At 37.3% G+C, this 24,027-nt stretch overlaps 2 protein-coding genes across 3 annotated transcripts in view; both read left to right on the top strand.

The window, feature by feature from the left end:
• The window catches only part of LOC5570478, a 427,994-nt gene that overhangs the window by 358,524 nt on the left and 45,443 nt on the right, over positions 1–24,027 (top strand). The window lies entirely within an intron of this gene.
• Positions 13,376–14,888, top strand: LOC5570483 (acidic leucine-rich nuclear phosphoprotein 32 family member A). The gene is made up of 2 exons (XM_001659113.2): positions 13,376–13,485; positions 13,555–14,888. The coding sequence occupies exons 1-2, from the start codon at positions 13,469–13,471 to the stop codon at positions 14,810–14,812; spliced, it is 1,275 nt and encodes a 424-aa protein (XP_001659163.2). The 5' UTR covers positions 13,376–13,468; the 3' UTR covers positions 14,813–14,888.

The following is a 24,027-nucleotide window of genomic DNA, read 5'->3' as shown; positions in this document are numbered from 1 at the left end:
TTCGAAAAGCTTGATTCCAATTTCGAACAGCACGAATAAATCGTATTGAAATGAATAATTCCGAAAATGAATTTATCTGAGCTAGTTTTACTGATCTCGAACTAGAAAATCATCACTACTACAGAAGTCCCAATTAGATTGGGATATGTTTAAAATGAATTGCAGTTGACTTGTGAAGAAATACCTAAAAGATATTGAAGTGTCCCTGGAGTAGTTAGGCTGAGACATACATTAGTTTTCGAATCATAGGTCAATATCAAAAGCTATTCTTGAGTCGAAATGATCTGTTTATCTATGAAATACACTTTTTTCACCATACCGAAAATATTTGCCAAATTTACTGATGATATGACATGGGATCCGTCTGAAATAATTAAGCACACCTTTCTCATTTATTTTATGTTTTGGGAGATGATAAGAAGAGAAATGCTTGGAGATGTCCTTAGCCAGATTCCTGGCTGCATCCTTCATACTTATTTATTTACTTGATGAGCAACAATTCCTTGTTATTGCGTTGAATCTACGCCGAATGAAGCCTTCTCCATTGGACCGGGTCCTGGGCCAATCGCTTCCAGTCGCCCTGAAAGTTAAGTGACCTTAAATCCTCCTCAACTGCAAAAAGCCATCTGGTGCGCGGCTTTCCACGGAGGTGACGGCCTCTCCCTGGTTCTCTGCTGAACATAAGTTCAGCTTGACGTTCCTCCGACATGCGAGCTACATGCCCAGCCCACCGCTGCCTGCCGCGTTTTTTGCAAACTTCATACATTCTGGAATTTTAATGGGATTTTCTTGTAAAATGTTCTGATAAATTCAATAACTAACCTGCAGGGAATATATTATTTAGGCCCCATTATACAGTGTGTTCTTCCCCAAGGTTCAAATTCAATTAGCTGTAATCGCATATCTTTTCTTCAGAACTCATCAATATTTGTTTTGTCAGGAAACAATATAATTCAATCAATGTTCTTGTAATTTTTATTGAAATGATCTGATTTTTACTTACCAATATGTTCCAAAAATCATTTCAAGTGCAAAATATGTCTTTAATGGACATTAGTGTGGGACAAAATTTAGATTATCGCTCCAGTCCACTTTTTGGATTGCATTTAGGTCCCATAACAACTGTGTAAAACTTCAGCTCGATCGGAGAAACTATATTTCAGCGCCAGTCGTTCAAAGTTTGTATGGGATTTACTATGGGAAAACTTACTTTTGCAAAGAAAAATCGCCAGAGGTCACCCATTGACCTCTATAAAAATTCAGAACACAGACCTCGATATGTATTTTTACGATGAAGAATATTGCCGAAGACCGCGAAATAATCCGACACTTGTGAAAAAAGATATTCGATGAAAACCTATTGACAAGGCGACGTTGATTAACACGTTAAAGGAATAACAATAATAACAAAATCGGACAAAATTTCCGAATAGCCTATGCTTAATAACTTTCTTCAGAAGCATCGGATTGCTTTGCGGTCTTCGGCAATGTTGTTCATCGTAGAAATATCCATCATGATCTGTGTTTAGAATTTTTATAAAGGTCAATGGGCGACTTCTAGCGATTTTTCTTTGCAAAAGTAATTTTTCCCATAGTAAAACCCATACAAACTTTGAACGGCTGGCGCCAAAATATAGTTTCTCCGATCGAGCTGAAATTTTTCACAGTTGTTATGGGACCTAAATGCAATCCAAATCTAAATTTTTCATATAACCGTGTCCCAGGCTATATGTCATTATTAAATTTTCATACTTTGTAAAAAAAAGCACAAAAATTCTCGGAGAAATTCATTTGTGATTTTCTGGCAGAGTTCTTGATGAAAATTAAGTAACTTCCCATAAAAAACATACTTCATAAGAAATTCAACATATTTCCTGAGAAAAATTTAGGGAAAATTGTTGAAGTAATTTTATGAGGTACTCTAGACAAAAATCCAATGAAAAATGAATATCTTATAAAATCCTTTTATAAATTCTTTGACGAATCCATCGTACATCCTTCCTGGATGGATTTATTTTGAAATAATCAATAGTTCTGCTGCAAGATCCTCGGCAGAATTCCTGTTAGTTTAAAAAAAATAACTTTCAGCAGATTATTCGCAAGACCTGTTGTTGTTTCTCGACAAATTGAATGATCTTTGGCAGAAGCCTGCTAGAAATTGACCCCACGGATGCCTCTCTGGTAGCGCCCATGACATTTTGTTCTATTTGCTAATGAATAATTAGCTTATTTTCCTAAATTTTGAGTTTCCCAAAAGATGCAGAACCATTTATTTCAGCTCAAAATTTAAGAAGTTTATTGTGTTCGCTGACGTTTAGAGTTGACTGGCAGTTGGTATCAATATAGATATAATTTATTTGCAGAAATTGATAAAGAACACTTGATTGAAATCCTGAAAACAAATATAGAAAATCATCTTGAAAAGTGAAATCAACTGTATCAAAAAAGTGAACCACCTCGAACAAAAAAAAATGTGAACACTCAAAAACCATGGCCCTCGGGTTACCGAATACGTCGACCGTACCGCGCAAAAGAAGACCCCGTGCCGTAGGGGAAGTGTTCATATCGTCGTCCTCGCAGCTATACCTCGTCGATGCCCAAGCTGCATCATCATCCTCATCATGCCCATCGCAAGCCGCCACCACCCTCCAGGAGGAACCGTTCTACGAAAACTCCGGAGATCCTGCGCCTCGTAAAAGTAGTGCACTCTCGGAAACTGCGGTCATTCCGACGCCACTAGTGGATCTCAAGGGCCGGCTGGTGCATCTCAGTGCCTGTCGGGTTCGTCAACCTGATGCCGGTAGTGTCAGTGCAACTGGCAATGCAAGTGCTGTTTTGGATCCGGAAAGTGGTGGGAGGCCAGATGTGCCCCCACGAAGAAAGAATCGAACCAATGGGCCTAACGCGGTGACATCATCGGTTCCCCTGGAGGCAGATGGTACGAACGATGGCACTGATGGTGTCAACGGTAGTGGTGAGAAACTGTCAACTGCGGCGACGATGGATGGCGGGAACTGTTTCGAGCTGCAAGTCGTATCCGCTTATGTTGGTGAGTTATGGTTCCTTATGTAATTCGCTTTATGATGTTGTTTTTATTGTGGGGCATAAGCAGTAGTCTTTGAGTGGTTCAACATTGAATTTTATTACGACTTGTGCAGCATTAGTTTGGCAGAAGTTTTATCATCAACTGTGTTATGTGCTGTGTGTTAAGTCATAGATTTGAACTTTTTGTTGCCTTTACAAGTACTATTACTCCTCGTATGACAATTTATGTTTAGAAATCGCTCAACGTTTTATTTTGTTCATACTTCTTTACTACTTTTTTTTTATTTCGTCCTTTCACCCTTCATTCCTACCTTCCTTTCTTACTTTCTTCCTTCCTTCTTTTTCAACTTTCTGCATCTATTCCTTACTTCTTTTTTTTCCTTTCTCCCTCTCTTCCTTTCTTCCTTTCTTCCTTTTTTCCTTTCTTTCTTAATTCGTTCCTCCTTTCTTCCTATTTTTAGTTTGAAATTACACAACTCGGCAGCAAGATTCAAATATGCAATCCAGATTTTTATCCTGCCATTTCTTAATATCAATCTCAATCTCAATCTCAATCTCAATCTCAATCTCAATCTCAATCTCAATCTCAATCTCAATCTCAATCTCAATCTCAATCTCAATCTCAATCTCAATCTCAATCTCAATCTCAATCACAATCTCAATCTCAATGTCAACCTCTATTTCAATCTCAATCAAAAATCGATCAATCTGCTCTGCTACGGCGTTTGCTCTGCTTTTATTCATGCTCTTGCTCTACTGCTGTTTTTGATTTTCCTTGATTTCAATCTATTTTTGCATTGCTTTTGCCGTGCTTAAACACTAGTTTTGCTCTTTTTATCCCCTGTTTCTGCTTGGTTTTGTTTGATTTGCTAATGCCGTTCCTCTGGTCCTTGCTCTTGATCTTGTCCGTGCTCTGCTTTTGTTTTGCATTAGCTCTGCTTTAACTCTGTCTTCGCTTTTGCTCTTGTTCTTTATTTGTTTCTGAACTCTGTTTTGTTTCTGCTCCACATATACGCTGTTCATGATCATATTGATCTTATTTTTAATTATCTAATGACCCTGAAGGGATCGGTTCTGCTTGAAATCATTACTGAGCGAAAAAGTAACTATCATCAAAATTAAATAAACATTTTTTTTTTCTAAATGGAAAACACTTAAACAACAAATGCCCTAAGTCCATCGCCAGCTTTTAAGACGAATCCTGTACTAATAAGTACATACTGTAAATCATAAAATAATGGGAGTCTTCTTAAGGACTCCTTATGAAAACTATACAAAAAAATTGTTTGACGAGTCTTCTAGAAAAACCTCTTGTGTAATCCCCCGGGAGAAATTTCTCCAGGAACTTCATTAGTCACGATTCCCAACCGATGGTCCACAAACCCCTGACCTCGTGAAAAGCTCGCTGAAAGAAAAAAAAACAACTTTTAAATATTCTGGCTAAATTTCGGGGGAAACATTTGCAGCTTTTCTTGGTGTAATGCAAGCTTAAATTCGCGAAACAAGCTGAGTATTAAGCTGCACCTTATTTCTCGAAAGTTCTCAAAACCAAAAATTCGTGTGCTCACGTGTCCAGTTACTTACTCTATGTGACTGGGCTACTATGGCAGTCGACGGGTGACATCTGAAATATGCATGCTCACTTTTCGACAGTGACTTCAAACGAGGCACATGAATCTGCTCGATTTACAAAACAGACCCCTTTATTTTGTCTTTTTTTACTCAAAGAAGTGAAATTTGATGAAATTGTGTGGCTGACAGTTAGAATGCTGGAATGACTCATTGATTTGACTCGAATCTGGATCCGTTTTCGCTCGTTTATCGCGAGTCGGATCAGGCAGACCAGTAGAAGCATTAACCTAAGAATGCTAATGTAGCTACTAATATTTCTATTGGCAGACTCCAGGTTCAAAACCGAAAACGCCATTTGAATTCGATTTGAATTGAACATTTGGGTGAATTGTTTTTTCAGTGTACCTTCAGAAATGTCAGATAGGACAACCCCAGTGTAAAAAAAAAACAAAACCCAGCAGGATTTTGTCGACGAAGTGAACATCAAAGAGAATCAAAAATGGCAAGATTGATTTTTCCCTACCTTTCCAAAAGAAGCTAAGTTCAAGACGAGCTGTGAAGACGTAGTTCAAATATATCTTGTAGACTGATGACCTCTCATGGAATGGATATCAGAAGTGTGACAAAAAGTATACTAACTACCGAAAGAATCGGTGAAAGAAGAAGATAGTCTCCTACCTTCGTACTTAAAAGATGCTCTAACATACAAATTTATCTGTATTTTACAGATTTTCACGAATATTTTGTGTCCAAGAATCTGTATATACAGATTACAGATTTTCTGGCAAAATACAGATATACAAATTCTGTATCTAGAAAGATTCGCGAATCAGGCGAAACTGACAAAATGTACACAATTTAAGAAAATATAGCGTTGAAATTGTAGCTCGATTGTCTATTCACTGCACTTGAACTTTTCCCCTATAGATAATTTAACTATTCAAAAAACGCAAATTTGTAGAAGACGAAACTTCACCTTATGCCAAACCACACACTTTATTGATTACGCCTGTGTTTTTGTTTATCAAAGTGATGGGCGCATCTGAAATCGAAATCAAAACACGGCGAGAGTAAACGGCGACACTGCAAACAAAAAATAAACAAGGCGTACATGGCGGGCTTAATTGAAATCAGAATGTAAACACGGCGCAAAAGTAATAGGCGACACTGAAAATAATATCGATTACAGGCTCATAACATTGGGCGACACGGTGCTCCCCTGACCGTTATTATCAGAAAAAAATCTCCATCAAATCTGTGCTCACCAGTCGTTTTCTATAGCTAAGCTGCATGTCTGGGCAAAATTTCAAAAAAATCGTAGGGCCCGTTTTGAAGTTTCGCCCTTTTGATTGTATATGTCCACAAATTCAAAGGAAATCGGAGATATTTATACGGATTTTTATTGGCCGTGATTATCAGAAGAAATGAAGCATCAAAACTTGGTTCAAAGTAAGTATTTTTAGTTATTTGTAACCTCTGGGCGAAGTTTTGAATGAGAAGATCGTCGAAATTTTGAGTTACGCCCTTATTTAGGTGTAACTATTAAAATCACCAATTTCAAAAATAGATTAATTAGGCATTCTAATACCGGTAAGCATGTTCAAATGTTTTCAATAACACATTGTACTCACATGCCGTCAATTCTTTCACAATTGACCGATTTTTCATAGGCTCAAGTGATGTAAGACATTACGGAGCCAATTTTGTATCGTTATTATTGATCATAAAATATTGTTATAGCCCAACTAGCTGCCCCCGGCTGTTCAGGCTAGCTTTGTAATGCTCCAGAATATAAACTTCAATTGGTGAGTAATGCACTTTTGGCCAAATTGTGGCACTTTAGAGTCTAGACTATTATCAATACTTTTGTGATCATTTGTAGCATACATTACAACATTAAGATTTTTCACAAATCTATAAATACTCAGTCTTTTCGATCTCACAAACACGTAAGAGTCATGGAACCTGGAATACAATAGTGAAAGAATTGTATAAATCAAATAACCCATTCTCAAGCCCACTCGTTAAGAGTAAGCATCAAAACATGAAAAACGTTTGAGAAAAGAAGTAATATTTTGTATTGTTTGGATTCATTGATTTTAAAATCATAACACTTGCAGAGCTTAATTTCACATGTCTTCCGTAAAAATCAATACTCAAATCAAACATCTCTTGAAAAGATTCCACCCCATAACCCCGAGTTTCATTTCCCTGAATGTAATTAACCCAAGAGTCATCACCATGAACGCACCATTATGCTGAATGCTATTCTCCCGAATTTATATTTACCTTGAATGGCATTGCCCCGTGATAATGGAATTCGAAGTAAAGCCATTCTATGAACTGGAATTGGAGGTTATCTCTTCAGGTTCATGATATTCGAAGTAATGGAATTCAGAGGGATATAATTTATAGAAGACTTAACCTCCAGTTTTGTTACCGGAAAATCTTGAATTGTTCTGTGGCCGTGTGAGTTACCTGCTAATCTATATACCATAACAGAGTTTGAATCCTACACATATTGATGATTTATCTGCATACTTTTATTTTTTCCATCGCAAACTGTGCCTGTGAGTTGAAGACTCACCCGCTGCTATAATTAGTGAAGACAAACGAAAATAAATCATACTGTGCTAAACAAACTTTTAATAGGTGACAAAGACAAACATCTAAAATTAAGCTCTGTAAGTACTACGATTTTAAATTCCATTATATTTCAGTAAATTCCATTATAATAATGGATATTCAATACTTTGCATTATTTTTTTTCCATTTTGTATTGTTACCTTCTACATCGTTAATTTCATTTTATTCTATACCCGGCTACTCATAACCGAAAACTCAAGTCCGAAAGTATTCTTTAACGACAAATTGCGATTCGATATACAACATGGATTGCATGTCAAATAATCTGATTCATGAGTGCATTGCTTCAACAAACTATCCAGAATATTGTTAAATAAAAATTATTTTGTTAACATGATATAATTGGCTCCGTAATGCCTTACATCGTTTGAGCCTATGAAAAATCAGTCAATTGTGAAAGACTGTGTCGCCATGTAAGTACAATGTGTCATTGAAAACATTTGAACGTGCTTACCGGTATTAGAATGCCTAATTAATCCATTTTAATTTGGTGATTTTAATAGTTACACTTCAAAAAGGGCGTAACTCAAAATTTCGACGATCTTCTCATTCAAAACATCACCCAGAGGTTACAAATAACTAAAAACACCTACTTTGAACCAAATGTTGATGGTTTATTTCTTCTGATAATCACGGCCAATAAAAATCCGTATAAATATCTCCGATTTTCTTTGAATTTGTAGGCTTATACAATCAAAAGGGCGTAACTTCAAAACGGGCCCTACGATTTTTTTGAAATTTTGCCCAGACATGCAGCTTAGCTATAGAAAACGACTGGTGAGCACAGATTTGATGGAGATTTTTTTCTGATAATAACGGTCAGGGGAGCACCGTGGCGATACTTGCATCTTTGAGTGCGTTTAAGGCGAAACCTTATAATATTTTTTTTAGTACGTTTAGGGAAATTGTAGGAGATGTGTGTGGTATTGATGAGGATTTTAAAACTAGGTTTATGAAATGTGTATTAAAGTGGAAAGGTTGAAGTTTGAGTATATTTTCTCCAATTTGGATTAAAAATTGCACATGAGAATTTCATTGGTTATTTTCTCATTGTTATTGATTTGTCAAATAGGCCCTTATCGCGAATCCCTCTCGGTATATAGAATTTAGCCAAAACTATACAGATTTATACAGACTTTTGAGCAAAAGTGAAAATATTCATTTTTGAAAACCATAACCTTTCAGTCGTCGAGTGGTTTGCTACCGTCGCTGATGCTGTGTACCATAAGCGAGTTTTTTCACCCCTGTTGTACATAATACAACAGCGCGACTACTGAAATGTTAAAACATAAACTAAGATTTGACAGTTTTGCATTGGTGTTACAAATGATTGCTATTTCTAAGAACTTCTAGTATAATTCTCATGTCTTCTTCAATTTTCAGGGATACAGATTTAAAATACAGATATTCTGCTTTGGGATACATATATACAGATAATACAAAGAAAAAATACAGATTTTAATGTGACAACCCTGCTCATGATCTGATCTTACAGAACATAATGGAACAAAACTTACTTAAATTAAAATCAATAATAAAACAACTTTCTTATTAATATATTTCTCTTGTTTCTTTACAGGTATGTATCGGCTATCCATCAAGCACTGATAAAATCATGGACAGACAGGTATTTTTTATGTTTTTCTCATGGAAGTAATATCTTACCGATTATTGAAATCAGATCCGGCGGTGATTTGAAATCATTATCGGTGAACAGTGCACTTTTGTAGAGTTATGGAAAAGGCGCTTACAGATGGGGTGATGTGCTAGTATCCATCGTATTGAGCTTTGATCAGTGAGAAGCTGCAATTTTCCCAGTATTGCAGTGAGTGATGCTGATACAAACCGATGCCTAACTAATCTTTCTCAAAACGGCTTTCGCATTGTACAATAATATTTTGATAAATCTTGATCGTCATTTTGAAAAAAAAAAATGCAATAAAATTGCATCTTGCCGTATTCTCAATTCGTCGTATAGTTTTCATTTCTGTCGCATTAAGTTTTCAGATTCGTCTTACAACTTACGGCTCACTGTGATATAGTGAGTGGTCAAAATACAACACATCAACGCTATTATTAAATGTTTTACAAGGAAATATGGACCTACGGGCATCTCCACTCTTCCAGCATGATGGAATATACTAATTTCCTTTAAAATTCATTGTTCGCATTCAAAATTCAGCCCAAACATAGAAACTTGTATCATAAAGTGGTGTGACTGGTGTCGAGCGCTAAGCATTTCTTTTAAATCGTGTTCGTCCATGCGATTTCGGTGAAAATGTGGATAATTGAACTGAAGTTGCTTATCGAAATACAGTAGTTTTATTGCATTTTTGATGTACAAGTTTACAAACCATAACAGCTTTCACAAAATTACACTCGGAAAATGAATCTATTCTGCAAGTAAGTTGGAATATCCGCCGTAGTGGAACATTTTATGTTTGATACGACGAATAATAGCGCTCACGACGAAGTAGAACGAAACCATAACAAATTCTAATAATTTATTTTTCGAAATTTTGATTTCATTGAGAATCTTGAAGAAAGGATAAAAATTCAGAATTCTCATCAATGTCCTCTCAAGATTTTCATTGAATTCCTCGCAGGATTCTCATAAGATTCTTCACGAGACACTCATCAAAATCCTCTCAGCATTCTTAACAGAATTTTCTCAGGAATTTCTTAAGAATACTCTCAGGCAGTGCTGTAAGCATTCGACACTTTGCGCGACGTTCGTTTCGTTGTCATGGTCAGCAGTCACAGCACGAGCTTTAGAATGAACGTCGACAAACACAAAAATGTGTCAATTGAGACGGATTTCACGCCAACTCGACACGCGATTGGCAGCACCCCTTCAGAATTCAATGAAACTTTCTGGATGTCAAAAGTATGTGAACTAAGATATCTTGCATATTTTTTTTTCAAAATCGATCTAGACTAACATTTGGAAAGGGTCAAAGTTTTTTTTTACTTTTTTTTATAAACCCGTATAACTCGAAAACGGTAAGACCTACAAAAAAGTGTTGTATGGGGGAATGTCGTGAAATTTCCTGTAGTTTTAGAAAAAAATATTGAAAAAATAAAAAAACATTTCTACACTGAAAAAACAATGATTCAAAACTTTAAAGTCGATTTAAAAAAACGGCCATTTCAGATTTTGATCAAAAAGTTTTTGAGCAAAAAGTTTCGTAATTAAATTTGCTAAAAGTCGTCCATACATTGCAAATTGGGCATATTTTAGGGAAAAAGTTTTTCTAACAACGATTTTTTTAAGTCCAAATTTTTTTTTCTTTTATTTTGATTCCCTTTATGCTCATATTTTCAAGTGATAAATGAGTTTTAATCACAAAATAGATTATATTTGTTCTATTTGGAGTAATTAAAAGAAATAAAACCAAATTATACAGAGTATTTCTTTTTTAATTAAATACAATTGATCTCGCACCAAACCGCTTATAAGAAAATCAACTCCGTCTAACAATCCGATGGGTTTTTAATGGTTGAAAAGATATCACAATAATATTTTATTTCTTATTTGGTCAGAAAGATTGCCGAGATCTCATTTGAAATTCCTGGATTCTCAAAGAGATTCTTCCTTCTTCCTTCATTGCTCATTATAATATTTCCAGGATTCTCATCAGAATCCTATCAGGATTTTAATCAGAAACCTTCCAGTATTGTCACCAGAAATTGTTCAGGATTTTTATCAGAAGCTTTCCAGAGATTTCATCAAAAATTTTCCAGGGAATTTATCCCTGCAGGGATTTTCATCGAAAACCATTCAGGATTCTCATTTGCTCTTTTCAGGAATCCTTTCAGGATTCCTATAGAAATCGTTTATGGATTCGCACAAGGACCCTCCCAGTGTAACAGCAATTTCAAAAGTAAAGGTATGATCTTTCGAAATCCTGAGGTGGAACTTTGCTACTTAACCTGAGTTTTGGCATAATGTTCGATCGTATCCTAAATACTCTTATTTGTTGTATTTCGTTTTTCTCATGATGAGGGTATCCTTAAAATTTGTGTTTTTGTTCCACAAGGTAATTTTTTTTTAAATGTGTGTATTCCAAAACTCAATACCGGAGTTACTTGCCAAAATTTAAAATGACCCCTATGTGTTCAAAATGATCCAACTTTTAAAATTCTAATTTGCTGAAACAGTTCAAACAAAGTGATGTAGTTTCGAAACGAGTATCATTCAACATTCATATATGTATTGGAAGGGCTAAACATACGGAGACAATGAACAAAATGCAGAATATTTTAAAACATGATAAATCAACTTCATCACCCTTGGTCTTACCATGAATATTCAATTTATGCTTTTACATTATTGAGATCATAATTGATCCATGAAAAGATAAGGGAGTGAAAAACAAGAAAAATTATTTTCACTTCATTACAAAAATAACATTTTTGCGGGTTTAAATTATGTGTCTTTAGTTAATTTGGGGTTACTGAATCTGATGCCGTTCTAAGCACGTCTTATTTGTTGCATGGGTCTCCAAAGTTGTATACAGTCAACTTTCGTTCGCTGCACTAAACCTGTAGCCCACTTAGCGAAAGACTTTCACTAATCGGGCTGAGTTTCGAGCTGTCAAATAACATAGAACAAAAGAAAAACAGAGCTACCAACATTGAGAAATTGCGTTTTATGTCAGAAAATGACGTTTGCCTTTGTTTTAGGTGGGCTATAGTCCAACTAACGGCGTAGCCCAATTAAAGCGTAGCCCACTTAAAGATAGTGCAACGAACGAAATTCGACTGTAGCTTGTTTTATGAACTTTCAACAAACTTTTTTGTGATCTGATCCACCAAGTATGCAAAACATAACTTCATCTTTCATTTAAGTTGTAATTTGGTTGAAATTGTTGGATTAAATTTAAATTAAATCGACTTTTTCAACATGATAGCAGTCTTCATAAAAAATCTTTGGTTCTCCCATAAGGCAGAACACAATATTTTTCGGAATAATCAAAAAATAACTTTTGACAATCAAATTGTTTGAAATTCAGCAGAAAAATGCACAAACAGGACATATTATTGCAAAATATGAGCTCAGTAGCTTTCACAGAACTCTCTGACGAAGTGAATCAAAAGTGCCGGGAAGAAGATACGTCTCCTGGAAATACTCTAAAAAAAACGTCCGTGGAAATACTCTAAAAAAAATGACACCAACAATTAGGCAAAGATATTTCCGAAAGTTGGAGAGTCTCGGTAAGTTTATCAGAGAATTTCCGCAAAATTGAAAAAAAATGCATAATTATTCTCCAAGGATTTTCCTAGAAATCCATGAAGATCTCTTAAAAAAATCAAAAAAATTTCCAGATATCATTTCATTTGCTAATTATCTTTAGGGGGATAAATTCCTTCCAAATTTTATCAGCAATTCCAAAACAGCTTATCAAATATAAAAAAAACTACGCAAAGGTATAGAAAACATCACTATTACAGTTATCAGTCGAAAAACTAATAAACATTCTTTAAGATAGATTTGAATGAATTCTTCGTGAAAAAAAATCAAATTTTGTTAGATAATTCAGCCGATGACTGGCAAGATACGAGCAATATGTCGAGGATGTTCCCATGAATCTTGCAAATCATAGCTGGCAGGGATTAGGCCGCTTATATTTTTGGAATTTTTCATTAATTCCTTTAAGAACGCCTCATGAGGCAGGTTTCAATTTCATGTTCACTGCAAAAACTTTAGTCAGCTTTGGAAAGATAGTGCACCTCAGGTGCGCGCCAATTAATATTACCTGGATTTCAATCTCTTATTGTCAGATTGACATCAAAAGCTTTTTTTAGAATGTGTGTAAAAGTAAAACAAAGTAAATTTGAAAATATTTGTTGTAACGACCTAAGAAAGAGAAACAGTTTATCATGAAGAAAATGATATTTATTTTCAATGGCTTTGCGGACCCCCTGAAAAGTCATCACGCCCCACTAGGGGTTCGCGGACCAACGGTAATCCAAGAAAGGTAAAACGACAAAACACCAGTGATTTCTGTCGGCGAAATCCTTATCTAACACCTCGATCTAGCAGATGACTCAGTAATACAGCACCACGAAGTGATACATTGTAGTTTTAACGTGTGCACCATATGCTGATTCTCAAGTTTCTTATCGATCGCCTCGATCGAGCTTGAACTCGCAAAAGCCATCACATTGTGCTCAGTCGTTTTCTATCAACCAAGTGATCAATATGAAAATCTTCTATTGGTAAGTTCGTTCATTCCGTTTCATTACAATTCTGAATCGCTTAAATCCCGCTACGTATCCCCTATCTAGTGCCGTTTTGGTGGTGTCCCTCTGGAGTCATGTCCTGGGATCACAATGTCTCCAACCGCAATCCAAAAATTGCATAATCACATCTGTAGACGGCTCATCCGATCAGTTTTCGCTGCCGAATCTCAGTGGAAAAACTTCTCTTCACATCAAGGGTGGCTCCCTAACCAACTTCGGCGAAAGGCTATCCAACCAGCTGGGCTCGGTTCAAAAACTGCATTTGGGACCGATAGGACTGAAGGAGATCTTTTTGAAAGCCGATTTGCTGGAAGTCAACGCCATGAACAATGAAATCCACGTGGTCAGATTCAAACCCTCGGAGAAGAGGTACAAACTGGAGAAACTGACACTTCAAGGCAATCGTCTGAAACAGTTGACGGGATTCGAAGTCCTAACGAGTTTGGCCGAACTCCACCTGGAAGATAATCAACTGGAAACCATCGATTTCAGTGTCTTTGCGCAGATGGCAAATCTGAAGGAGCTGCACCTCGAACGAAACTTGCTTACCAGGGTGGAGTCGTTGAACGTGATTAGTTTGCCAAAACTGGAGAATCTGTCGCTAGCCGGAAATAAACTCACCAAATTGGACGTGACCAATTGGAACTTTGAATCGTTGGAAATATGGGACGTTAGCTCGAATGAGTTGATTTACATCGATGGCATGAACATCGAAGCACATTTTCACAGCTTACAGACATTCTATCTCTCCGGAAATGAGTGGCATTGCAGGTGGTTGAGCGATTCGTTGAGCATGTTCAACAACAGTGGTGTACATGTTGGCGATGAGGATAAACGAGACGATTGCGACAAACTAGGCGACATCTGTTGTGCTTCGGTGGAAACTCTCGCCGAGAGTGGAGACGATAAGCTGGGGGCCATCAAGAAAGATCAGGAAGCGATTCGAGAGGATTTGGATAATAGGATAAAAGATATCAACGAGAGCTATGATGAGAAAATTAAGGACTTGGCAAAATTGCTCGACAATTTGCAAGAGAAATCGAAAACTCCCCCAACTGTGCCAACCGGAACCTTTAACGCAGAAGAGTTTAAAGAGTTGACTTCCAAAGCCATGGAATTGAAAACGTTGCTCAAACACGAGCTCAGCAGAATCGAATATGAAAACAAAACGAACGAAATTTCGGTCAAAACTTTGGAGCAAACCATTTTGGAGCTGAGAAGATCGCTGCAACGTGTTGCTGGCAATGTTTCCGCCGTTCAGAAGCAATTCAAACTGTTGCGTGAAAACACCAACAAGCTTTGAGATGCGTTGGGATTGTGATGCAAAATGATCTGAAATTACATGAAAATAAAAAAAAAAATAACGTATTGGATACAAACCTTTGCTTGTTTTTTTTTTCATTTATATACGTATGTTTCCAGATTTATTTATGTCAAGCTGATGGCTCACTAATGTACAATTTTGTTTGACGACTCCAAACTATTCCTTGTGCTGAATTGCCGCCCAAGAATTTATCTGAACTTCGAAATTGGAATAGCTGGCTCAGGGCCAATGAAGTCATGCGATGCTTTATCGCGAGCTAGCTCATCGGCCAATTCATTTCCAGCGATGGATGAATGGATAGATACCCAAACAGAGTTGACTGAATTCAGCTCCTCAATTTGAGTTCGACATACGATAACAAGCTTCGACCTTGAGTTGGCCGAAGCAAGATCTTTTATAGCAGCCTGAATATCTGAACAGAAGTATATGACTTTACCCATTACGCGCTGTTGAAGTGCTGATTGCACTCCACACATAATGCAGCCCACAGACGCTCAGACGGTTTGACCAACATTGACTCCGCCCCTAAGTTAGTAAAACCGATCTAAGTTGCTACAGGGTCCTCCAGAGATTTATCCAAAAACTTCCCAAGGGATTTATCCATCCAATGCTTCCATCAAGAATTCCACCAAAATATCCTCCAAAGATTTATATAGGAATTCCTCCAGCGAAACTTCAAGAAATTCTATACAGATTCTATAAGGGTTGTTTTCCTGCGTTTCCACCAAGAATTCCTGTATAACTTTTTAGAGATATTGCTAAATGAATAACCAACAACCCAACCCCCTCCCCTTCAAGAAGTTATGACAGGAATTCCATCAAAAATTCCAGCAGAATTTCTCCTATGCATTAAAAAATTTTCCCTGGGAATACCTTCAAAAAACCATTCAGTGATTAATCCAAACATTCTTCCAAAGATTCCTACACGATTTTTGCTAGAAATTCCTTCAAAAATTCCTACAGAAATACATACAGAGATTCACTTCAGGAAATCTTAAAGTGATTCTACCCAAAATTTCTGCAAGGAATCATTAGGGAATTCCTCCAGGGATTCCACCAGGAAGCCTTCGGGAATTCAGCAAGAAATACTGCAAAAGAATAAAAAAATTAACACTGCATTTCACCAGGAATTTATTTAGAAATTCCGCTTGCAATTTTTCGAGAGGTTCCCCCAGGTTACTTTCAGGGGATTCCTCTAGGGAATCTTCAATAAATTATTTAATGAATTCCTCCAGTGTTTCCTTCAAAGAGTCTTCCTTGTATTCCTTAATAGAACCTACGAGGCATTCGACCTGGAATTTCTTCAAGAATCTACCAGATATTTCTCAGAGGATTCTTAAAGGAATTTATCCAACAATTCCTTCCAGAATTTCTTGGAGGATTTTTTCCCAGGAGTATACCAGGAATTGACTTAGAGAATATTGTAGGAACTCCTTCAGAGATTGCTATAAAAGTTCTTCCAGAGATGTATTAAGTAATTTCCCCAGGGAATTTCTCTTTGGTGATTCCTCCAAGAATTTCACAATAAATTATTCCATGATTTTTTGCAGAAATTTTCCAAAAAATGCTTCAAGGGATTCAACAATATTTAGAGTAGAGAAAGAAAACATTTCTAGTTCAATCCTTCGTAGAATTCCTGGTAGAATCTCTCGCGGTTTTAATTATTAATACCCTGGAGGAATTTCTGATAATCCTGAAAAGTTCTAAGACGAGAAATCCTAGTCAAAGTATTGAAATATTTTCTGGTAGAACTTCTGGCGAAGTATCAGATTAGATTTTTATGGTAAAGAGAGATTTTTTTCTGAAAAAAATTTAGTGGAACCCCTATGAGAATTTCTGCTGAAATCCCTCAAAATTTTCCTGGTGGAAATCATGGAGAATTACTAGGGCGAATTTTAAATCCAATCCAAGGATGAACCTCTGGTGGAATCCTTAGAGAGATCCCTGGAGGATTTTTAGTTGGAATTCCTAGAGAAATTCCTAGCAAACTTTTCGGAGCAATTCCTGGCGGATTCATTGAAGGAATTCTCAGAGGAATCTCTGAAGGATTTTTTTTTTAATCCTAGGAGGAACTCCTCATTGATTCACTTGAGGATATACTGGTGGATTCCCAAATTACTTGTGAAATATTTTTTGACAAAATTGATGAATGAATTAATTCCTGAAAACCCCCAAGAATCTCTAAAGATATTCCGTGAGAAATTCCTTGAGAAATTTCCGAGTAATTCCGGTGATAAAATCCTTATGAGGAATTTCCGGTAAAATTTTAGTAATAATTCCTTAGGATTTAATTCCGGGGGATCGTCTTTTGAAAAATTATCTAGAAGAACCCCTGGAAGAAAATTCTGGTATAATCCATTCATGAATTCCGAGAAGTATCCGTAGTAAATAGCCTGATGGAACCTAGAATGACCCTAGAGGAATTCCTGAAGGAATTTTTAACAGAATTTCTGATCGAATTTCAAACAGAACTTCTGAATCAAGAACACCTGATAGAGTCCCAAAAGGATTTTGTAATGAAATCTAAGAAGTATTTCAAAGGAAATCCATGCAAAGACTTCTAATGGAATCCCTGAGAAACTCCTAATGAAATCTATTGAAAGACTCCTGATGAAATACCAACAGAAACTTCTGATGGAATCCTTGGAATAACTTCTGATGTAATCCCTGGAGGAATCAATGACGGAATCCCCAGAGAAACTCTTGATAGAATTCCTGTAGGAGTCCCTGATAGAATCTCTGAAGGAACTCTTAAAGGAATTCCTACAGAAACTTCTTGAAGGAACTCCTGATGAAACCATTGGAGGAACTCCTGATAAAATCCCTAGAATGAATTGAATCCTTAGAGTAACTTCTGATGTAATCCCTGGAGGAACTTCTAATAGAATCTCTGAAGGAACACCGGACGGAATCCTTATCCTCCTGATGAAATGCCTGGAGGGATTGCTGATATATGCCTGACTGATGGAATCCCTGGAGGAATTCCTGATAGGATCCTTGGAGGAATTGTGAGGTCACTTGGAACAATTGGTTCCAATTCACCAAAAGTGGAATCAACGAAGTGTGTGTAGATCTACGATTCACTGGATTATTCTCCAGTAGATCCAGTACCCATAAACGGTAAGAGCAAGAAAGTGCTTCTTGTTTAATATGTATGTGTAGTGGTACAACGTAGAAAAGAGTCTCAAACGCTGCCGTGGGAGTCATAGAGAACGCACCAGACATCACCATCATGCACATCCTTTGGAGATGGCCCAATTTTGATAGGATTGTTCCCACTTCGCCCCTTTGCCACCACACAAGACATCCATATGCCAATATTGGTCGAACAACTGTTGTGTACATCCATTAGATATACTTGGGTTTTAGGCCCCAGGGTCTACCAAAGGTTCCCCTGCATTGACCGAAGGCCATGCAAGCTTTGTTGACTCTGAAATCAATGTGAGGTGTCCAAGAAAGTCTGGAATCTAGAACGACTCCGATATACTTTACTTGATCAGTCACATTAATCTCAGTTCGTTCCAAAAAGACGCAATGGTCGAATTCCATCGCGGTTTCGTCTTTTCGTTAAAGGAACTCAATAGAGAAACTAAATAGTAGATTAGAGTATCTTGTACCTTTCTATTCCGCCCTAATTGCTTATCTTTGACAGATACGCATATCTGTCAAAGATAAGCAATTAGGGCGGAATTAAAAGATACAAGGTACTCTAATCTACTTTTAGAACAATATATATTTTACTCGGATTAATCGAAAGATGTTGGAGACACCAACTCTCGACTACCTGAAGAGCACGTTGCATCAGGTCAAACAGCTAATGCACATACCTTCTATCAAAGCTAGATAGTCGTCGACAAATCCATAAGTTGGAAAACCGCTATATTGAGTTGGCTCAATAGCGTATCTGCTATGGTATTCCCCTTGGGAGCATCCGCAAACACTCAATTTCCGAATCGCTGCTTGACGCAATGTCGAGAAAAGATGTCGGTTTTTAAGCACTTGATGAATCCAATTTAAAAGACAATTTACACCGTCTAAGGCTTCTAAGTGAATGCTTTCTGTATTGTATACAACTTTGTGTAAATGAGTCACTGTGGACTTTCCAGCTCGGTAAGCATGTTGAATCACATGAAGAGGCATGTTTTCCCCATCACGGATTAGATGATCGATAATACGTTCCAGACATTTCAGAGGAAAAGAGGTTAGACTGATTGGCCTAAAACTTTTCGCTTCTTCATACCACGCACGTTCTCCTTTCGAGAGTTCACAGTAATTTCACGTCAGGATCTGGGAATATACCTGGTAGCAAAACTGCTTACAAGTACCTTTATGTGCATTTTGTCGCTCTACGAGGATTCGTTCTCCGCTGCTGATGTTAGAGCTCTCCTGGTTGACCAGTAGGATACCGAGCGGATGTCCAGTGATTACGGTTGGAGGATAACTTCTGGTTCACTGGTGCTCCGACGACTCACGCTACGCTAGTCCCCAGCGGTGGACCTATCCTACTTCGACGAACATGCCAATGCCGAGATCGGTCCTGCAAACCCGGTGGAGGGAAACACAAGCTATAACTTAGAGATGTCGCAAATTAATCGATTATTTCGATTAATCGACTCACTAATCGATTAATTTTTCATCGATACTTGGCTCACTCAATAATCGAGATAATCGATTAACTAATGTCGATTATTGCAAGAAAATGTCTAAGTGAAACTAAAGTGATGTTTTCCTGTAAAACACTGTGTTCCATACGAAAATTTATCGTACAGACAATGATCAAACAATCATGAACGATTGATTTTGGCCATATGATATCGGTTCTGGTCAGCCCGGTGCTAGGCAGCCATGTTTTCGAGGTCAGCATCAAACTCAAGAACAACAACGTACATTGGCGTAATCATATTAGGAAAAATTTTCTTCGATATTTAAATGTGTTCCACGCTAACCATATCTACTCTAATTAACTTGCTGTACTGCAAACGAATAGTTTGCAACAGTTTGTTTGTGTTAATATAACTGTTGTTGTGAGAAAAAATTTTTTCGACAGGAAAAGATTTCACCTTCCTCGATTGTTAGTCCTATTTGTTTACAAACATCGACTATTTGTTTACAAACATTGAGTTGTCAGTGGGAACCACTTCCCAATGGGAACCAGAGATGTTTGCTCGTTATTTTCCTATGGGGTAGTTTGGGCGGTGTCAGGAGGCTGGTTCTGGTAGATCTTCGTGTGGACAATTTCTGAACGTCCAGTAACTTGATTCATGAAATCGGTTCAGAAATTTTTCCCAAATTTTTTTCTGGGATTTCTTTGAGAAACTCTTGGAGTATTTCCTGAAAGAATTCCAGGAATAAAAAACTGGAGAGATCTCCAGAAAAATTCCCAACGAATACCAGGGAAAATTCCGGAAAAAGCAAACTGTCAATTCAATTTTCAGATGTATCAATGTAATGGATGAGTTTCCACAGGCATTGTTCAAAGAATTTCAGAAATCATTCTTGTTTTTTTTCCCGAAAAGAAACCCCGAAAGACATTTCAGGATGAATTCATTGAGGAAATATCGGTAGATTTCAAGAAACTCCTGTAAGAACAAATAAAGGATTCCTAAAACACAATATGAGGAAGTTCTGGACGGTTTTAGCAGGAATGACTGTAAGAAAAATCAGGTAGAGTTCTTTGAAAAATTTTCGGAACAATTCCTGGAAGAATCGCTAGATAAATTTATGAAGGAAAATCCTAGAAATTCCCTATTTTTTTAGGAAATCTTTGAGATAATGTTTCTTATTAAAACTCCTAAAGAAATTCTTGGAGAAACTCTTGAAAGAACCACAGGAACATGCTTTGGAGGTCTCTAGTGATATTTGTGAAGCAATGGTTGGAGAAATCCCTAAACAAATTTCTGAAAGAATTTTTGAAGGGATCCCTCAAGGAATTTCAAACAGCCATCTCTGAAAAAATTCTAGAAGAATGTCAATAAGTTATCCCTAAAAATTCTACTGGAGCAATTTATGAAGGCATCCTTGGATGAATTATTTGAATTCTTGCAGAAATTTTTGGAGAAATCTTAAAATAAATTCATAGAAAAATCGGAAGAGGAAATTCTGTAGCTTCAAAGAAGAAACGACCCGAATAATTCCTAACATAATTCCTAAAGAACCTTTACCAAAAATCCCTGTGGGAATCTTTGGAAGACTGCAAAGGAAATAACTGAAAATTTCTTAAAATCTTAATAATCTTAAAATCTGGGATAATCTCTGGAGGAATCTCTGGAATATTTCTAAAAAGAAATTTCTTGAAGAACCCATGGAAGCATCTCTGGAGGGTTTCATGCGGACTCCTTGGAAGTTTTACTGAAGGAATCTCATTAGAATTTCTGGAGAACTCCCTCAAGGAATCCTTGAGATAATCTGTTTTCAAAGGAAATCCGTGAGGAATCTTGAGAGAAATACTGGGAAAAATTCTGTAGAATCCCAGAAGTAATATCTGGAACAAATCCTTGTAGAATAAATGAAGGAATCTCTGAAAACTTTCTTGAAATAATTTCAAAAATATATTTTGGAGAAATTTTTGGAAGCATGACTGAAGGTGACATTAAGGGAGAAATCCTTAATAGAATTCCTGGTGCAGTTCTTGATTGAATCCGTAGTAGAACTCTGAAAGAATTGCCGGTAACATCCCTGGCGAAATTCCTAAAAGAGACCCAGGTGGAATTCCTGCTGTAATTGCAGGAGAAATTCTATGAACAATCTCTGGAGGAATTGTGGAAGGTATTCCTATAGTCCAATCTGAACCAATTCCAAGATGTGCTTGTTCCAGGTGCCCTTGCGTCCAGGATGGCCAAACTTACAAAAACTGTTCTGAAAGAATCGTAAGGGTTGCATATCTTTTCATTAAAGCGAAAAGTATTCAAATCGGCTCAAAATTAATTGGCCATTTTCGCCCTCAATGCAGGATGTGAAATTTTTGTTTAAAAATTTCTTCTCCAGGTTTCCTGAGGAAAAATTGAAAAATTCCAGGTTTTACTCCAAAAATTGTAAGATGAGTTCAACCAGAAGTTTCCCATAATATTCTCCCCTATTTTGTTTTAAATCTTTAAATGAATTCTTAAAGGATTCAATTCTAGAAATTTGTCCACAATTTCCTTGGATGTTTCACCAGCAGCTTTGGCCTAAACATTTTCACGGGTCAACAACTCTTTCGAAAGCATTTAAAAATTAATTTGAAACAATAATATATTTCTTCGCATTCTTCACCAAAACTATTTTGAAAATTATCTAGCAATTCTCCCTGAAATTCTTCCAGCGATTATAAAAATGGGTAGATGAACTTCTCTTAAATTTGCTCCAGGAAATCATTGAGCACTGCAACATTGACTCCAATGCTAGTTCCTCCAGAAATTGCCATGAAGATCGCTGCATTTTTTCAGAAACGAAAAAAAAATCCCTTTAGATATTTTTTTACTAATTCTCTCACTGGATTTTCCAATATTTACATTCAAAATTCCTACAAGAGTTGTTTCTAAGAAAATCCACAAAGGTTTATTCTTAAGTTTTAAAGTAAAAGTGAGCTTCGTGGTCATGTGGTAGCTTCATCAATTGCTTAGGCATATCGTGAATGCCACGAAGCGTGAATTTGATTCCCGCTCCAGTCAGTGAAAACTGAGACATTCTTGGACATTCTTCATCTGGAGACATTCTTGGAAAAATTCCTGGGATATTTTATTCATATTCAGATAGAATTCCTGGTGAGAATCATGACAAAATGCCTGCAGTAATACGAAAAGTAATATTTGTGGTACTGTCACAAAAAATTAAAAAAAAAACCTTCATAATACTCTTAAAGAAATGCCTGGACAGATTTTATAAAGAGTCAAACTCTTATCTCCAATTTCCTGTTGAGTTTCTCTTTGTTTTCATAATTTCTTATGTTTTTTTTATTATTCCTGTTTGGTGTCTGTTTTCAGGCGAAAGGACTTACTTACTTGATACTTGATAGGCTATAATTCGCAACGATGAATCTGCGCCGAATGGATGAGTCTTCTCCACTTTCTCGGTTCTGGGCCAATCGCTTCCAGTCGCCCTGAACGTTAAGTGCCCTTAAGTCCTCTCAACCACAAAAAGCCATCGTGTGCGTGGCCCACCACGAAGTCGGCGGCCTCGTCCGGGTTCTCTGCTGAATATTATCTTTGCTTGTCGTTCTTCCGGTATGCGGGCAACGTGACCAGCCCAACGCAGCCTGTCGTGTTTTATGCGCTTGACAATATCCACCTCTTGATACACTTGGTACAACTCGTGATTCATGCGACGCCGCCAGATGCCGTTTTCTAGTTTACCGCCGAGTATTGTTCGCAGCACTTTACGTTCAAACACCCCGAAAGCTCTCCGGTCGACTTCCTTCAGTGTCCATGATTCATGGCCATAAAGAACAACCGGAAGGATCAGTGTCTTGTATAACGCGAGTTTTGTTTTCGTTCGCAGGCTACGGGACTTCAGCTGGTTACGGAGCCCGTGGCTCTACGCGTAGAAAGCCCGACTCGCAGCTGCAATACGTCTTTTCACCTCGTGGGTAATATCATTATCGCATGTCACTAGTGATCCAAGATACACAAATTCTTCCACTTCCACTTCAAACTATTCACCACCTAGCACCATTTCGCTACCACTAACACGTCCGGACCCACGTTGACCACCAGCTATCATGTACTTCGTTTTTGTGGTGTTGATCGTGAGCCCGATCATCGCTGTCTCCCTCTTGAAAGACACGAACGCCTCTTCCACTGCCCGACGGTCAATCCCGATGATGTCGATATCATCCGCAAAGCCAAGGAGCATATGAGAACGTGTTATAATGGTACCGCTTCTCTGCACACCGGCTCTCTTGATAGCACCTTCGAGTGCTATGTTAAACAGCAAGTTAGAAAGAGCGTCACCCTGTTTCAATCCATCTAAGGTTACGAACGATGACGAAATCTCGTCCACCATCCGCACACTTGATTTCGATCCATCAAGCGTTGCACGAATCAGTCTAATCAGCTTCGCCGGAAAGCCATGTTCGGACATAATTTGCCACAACTCGTTTCTCTTCAATGAATCGTACGCTGCTTTGAAATCTACAAACAGATGATGAGTCTGCAAGTTGTACTCCCGGAATTTATCTAGGATTTGACGCAGGGGAAACATTTGATCCGTCGTTGATC

The sequence above is a fragment of the Aedes aegypti genome, chromosome 2 (assembly GCF_002204515.2).
Source record: "Aedes aegypti strain LVP_AGWG chromosome 2, AaegL5.0 Primary Assembly, whole genome shotgun sequence".
In the NCBI taxonomy this organism is placed as follows: domain Eukaryota; kingdom Metazoa; phylum Arthropoda; class Insecta; order Diptera; family Culicidae; genus Aedes; species Aedes aegypti.
The sequence above is the reverse complement of the archived record's forward strand: the minus strand, read 5'-3'. Positions and strand labels throughout refer to the sequence as shown.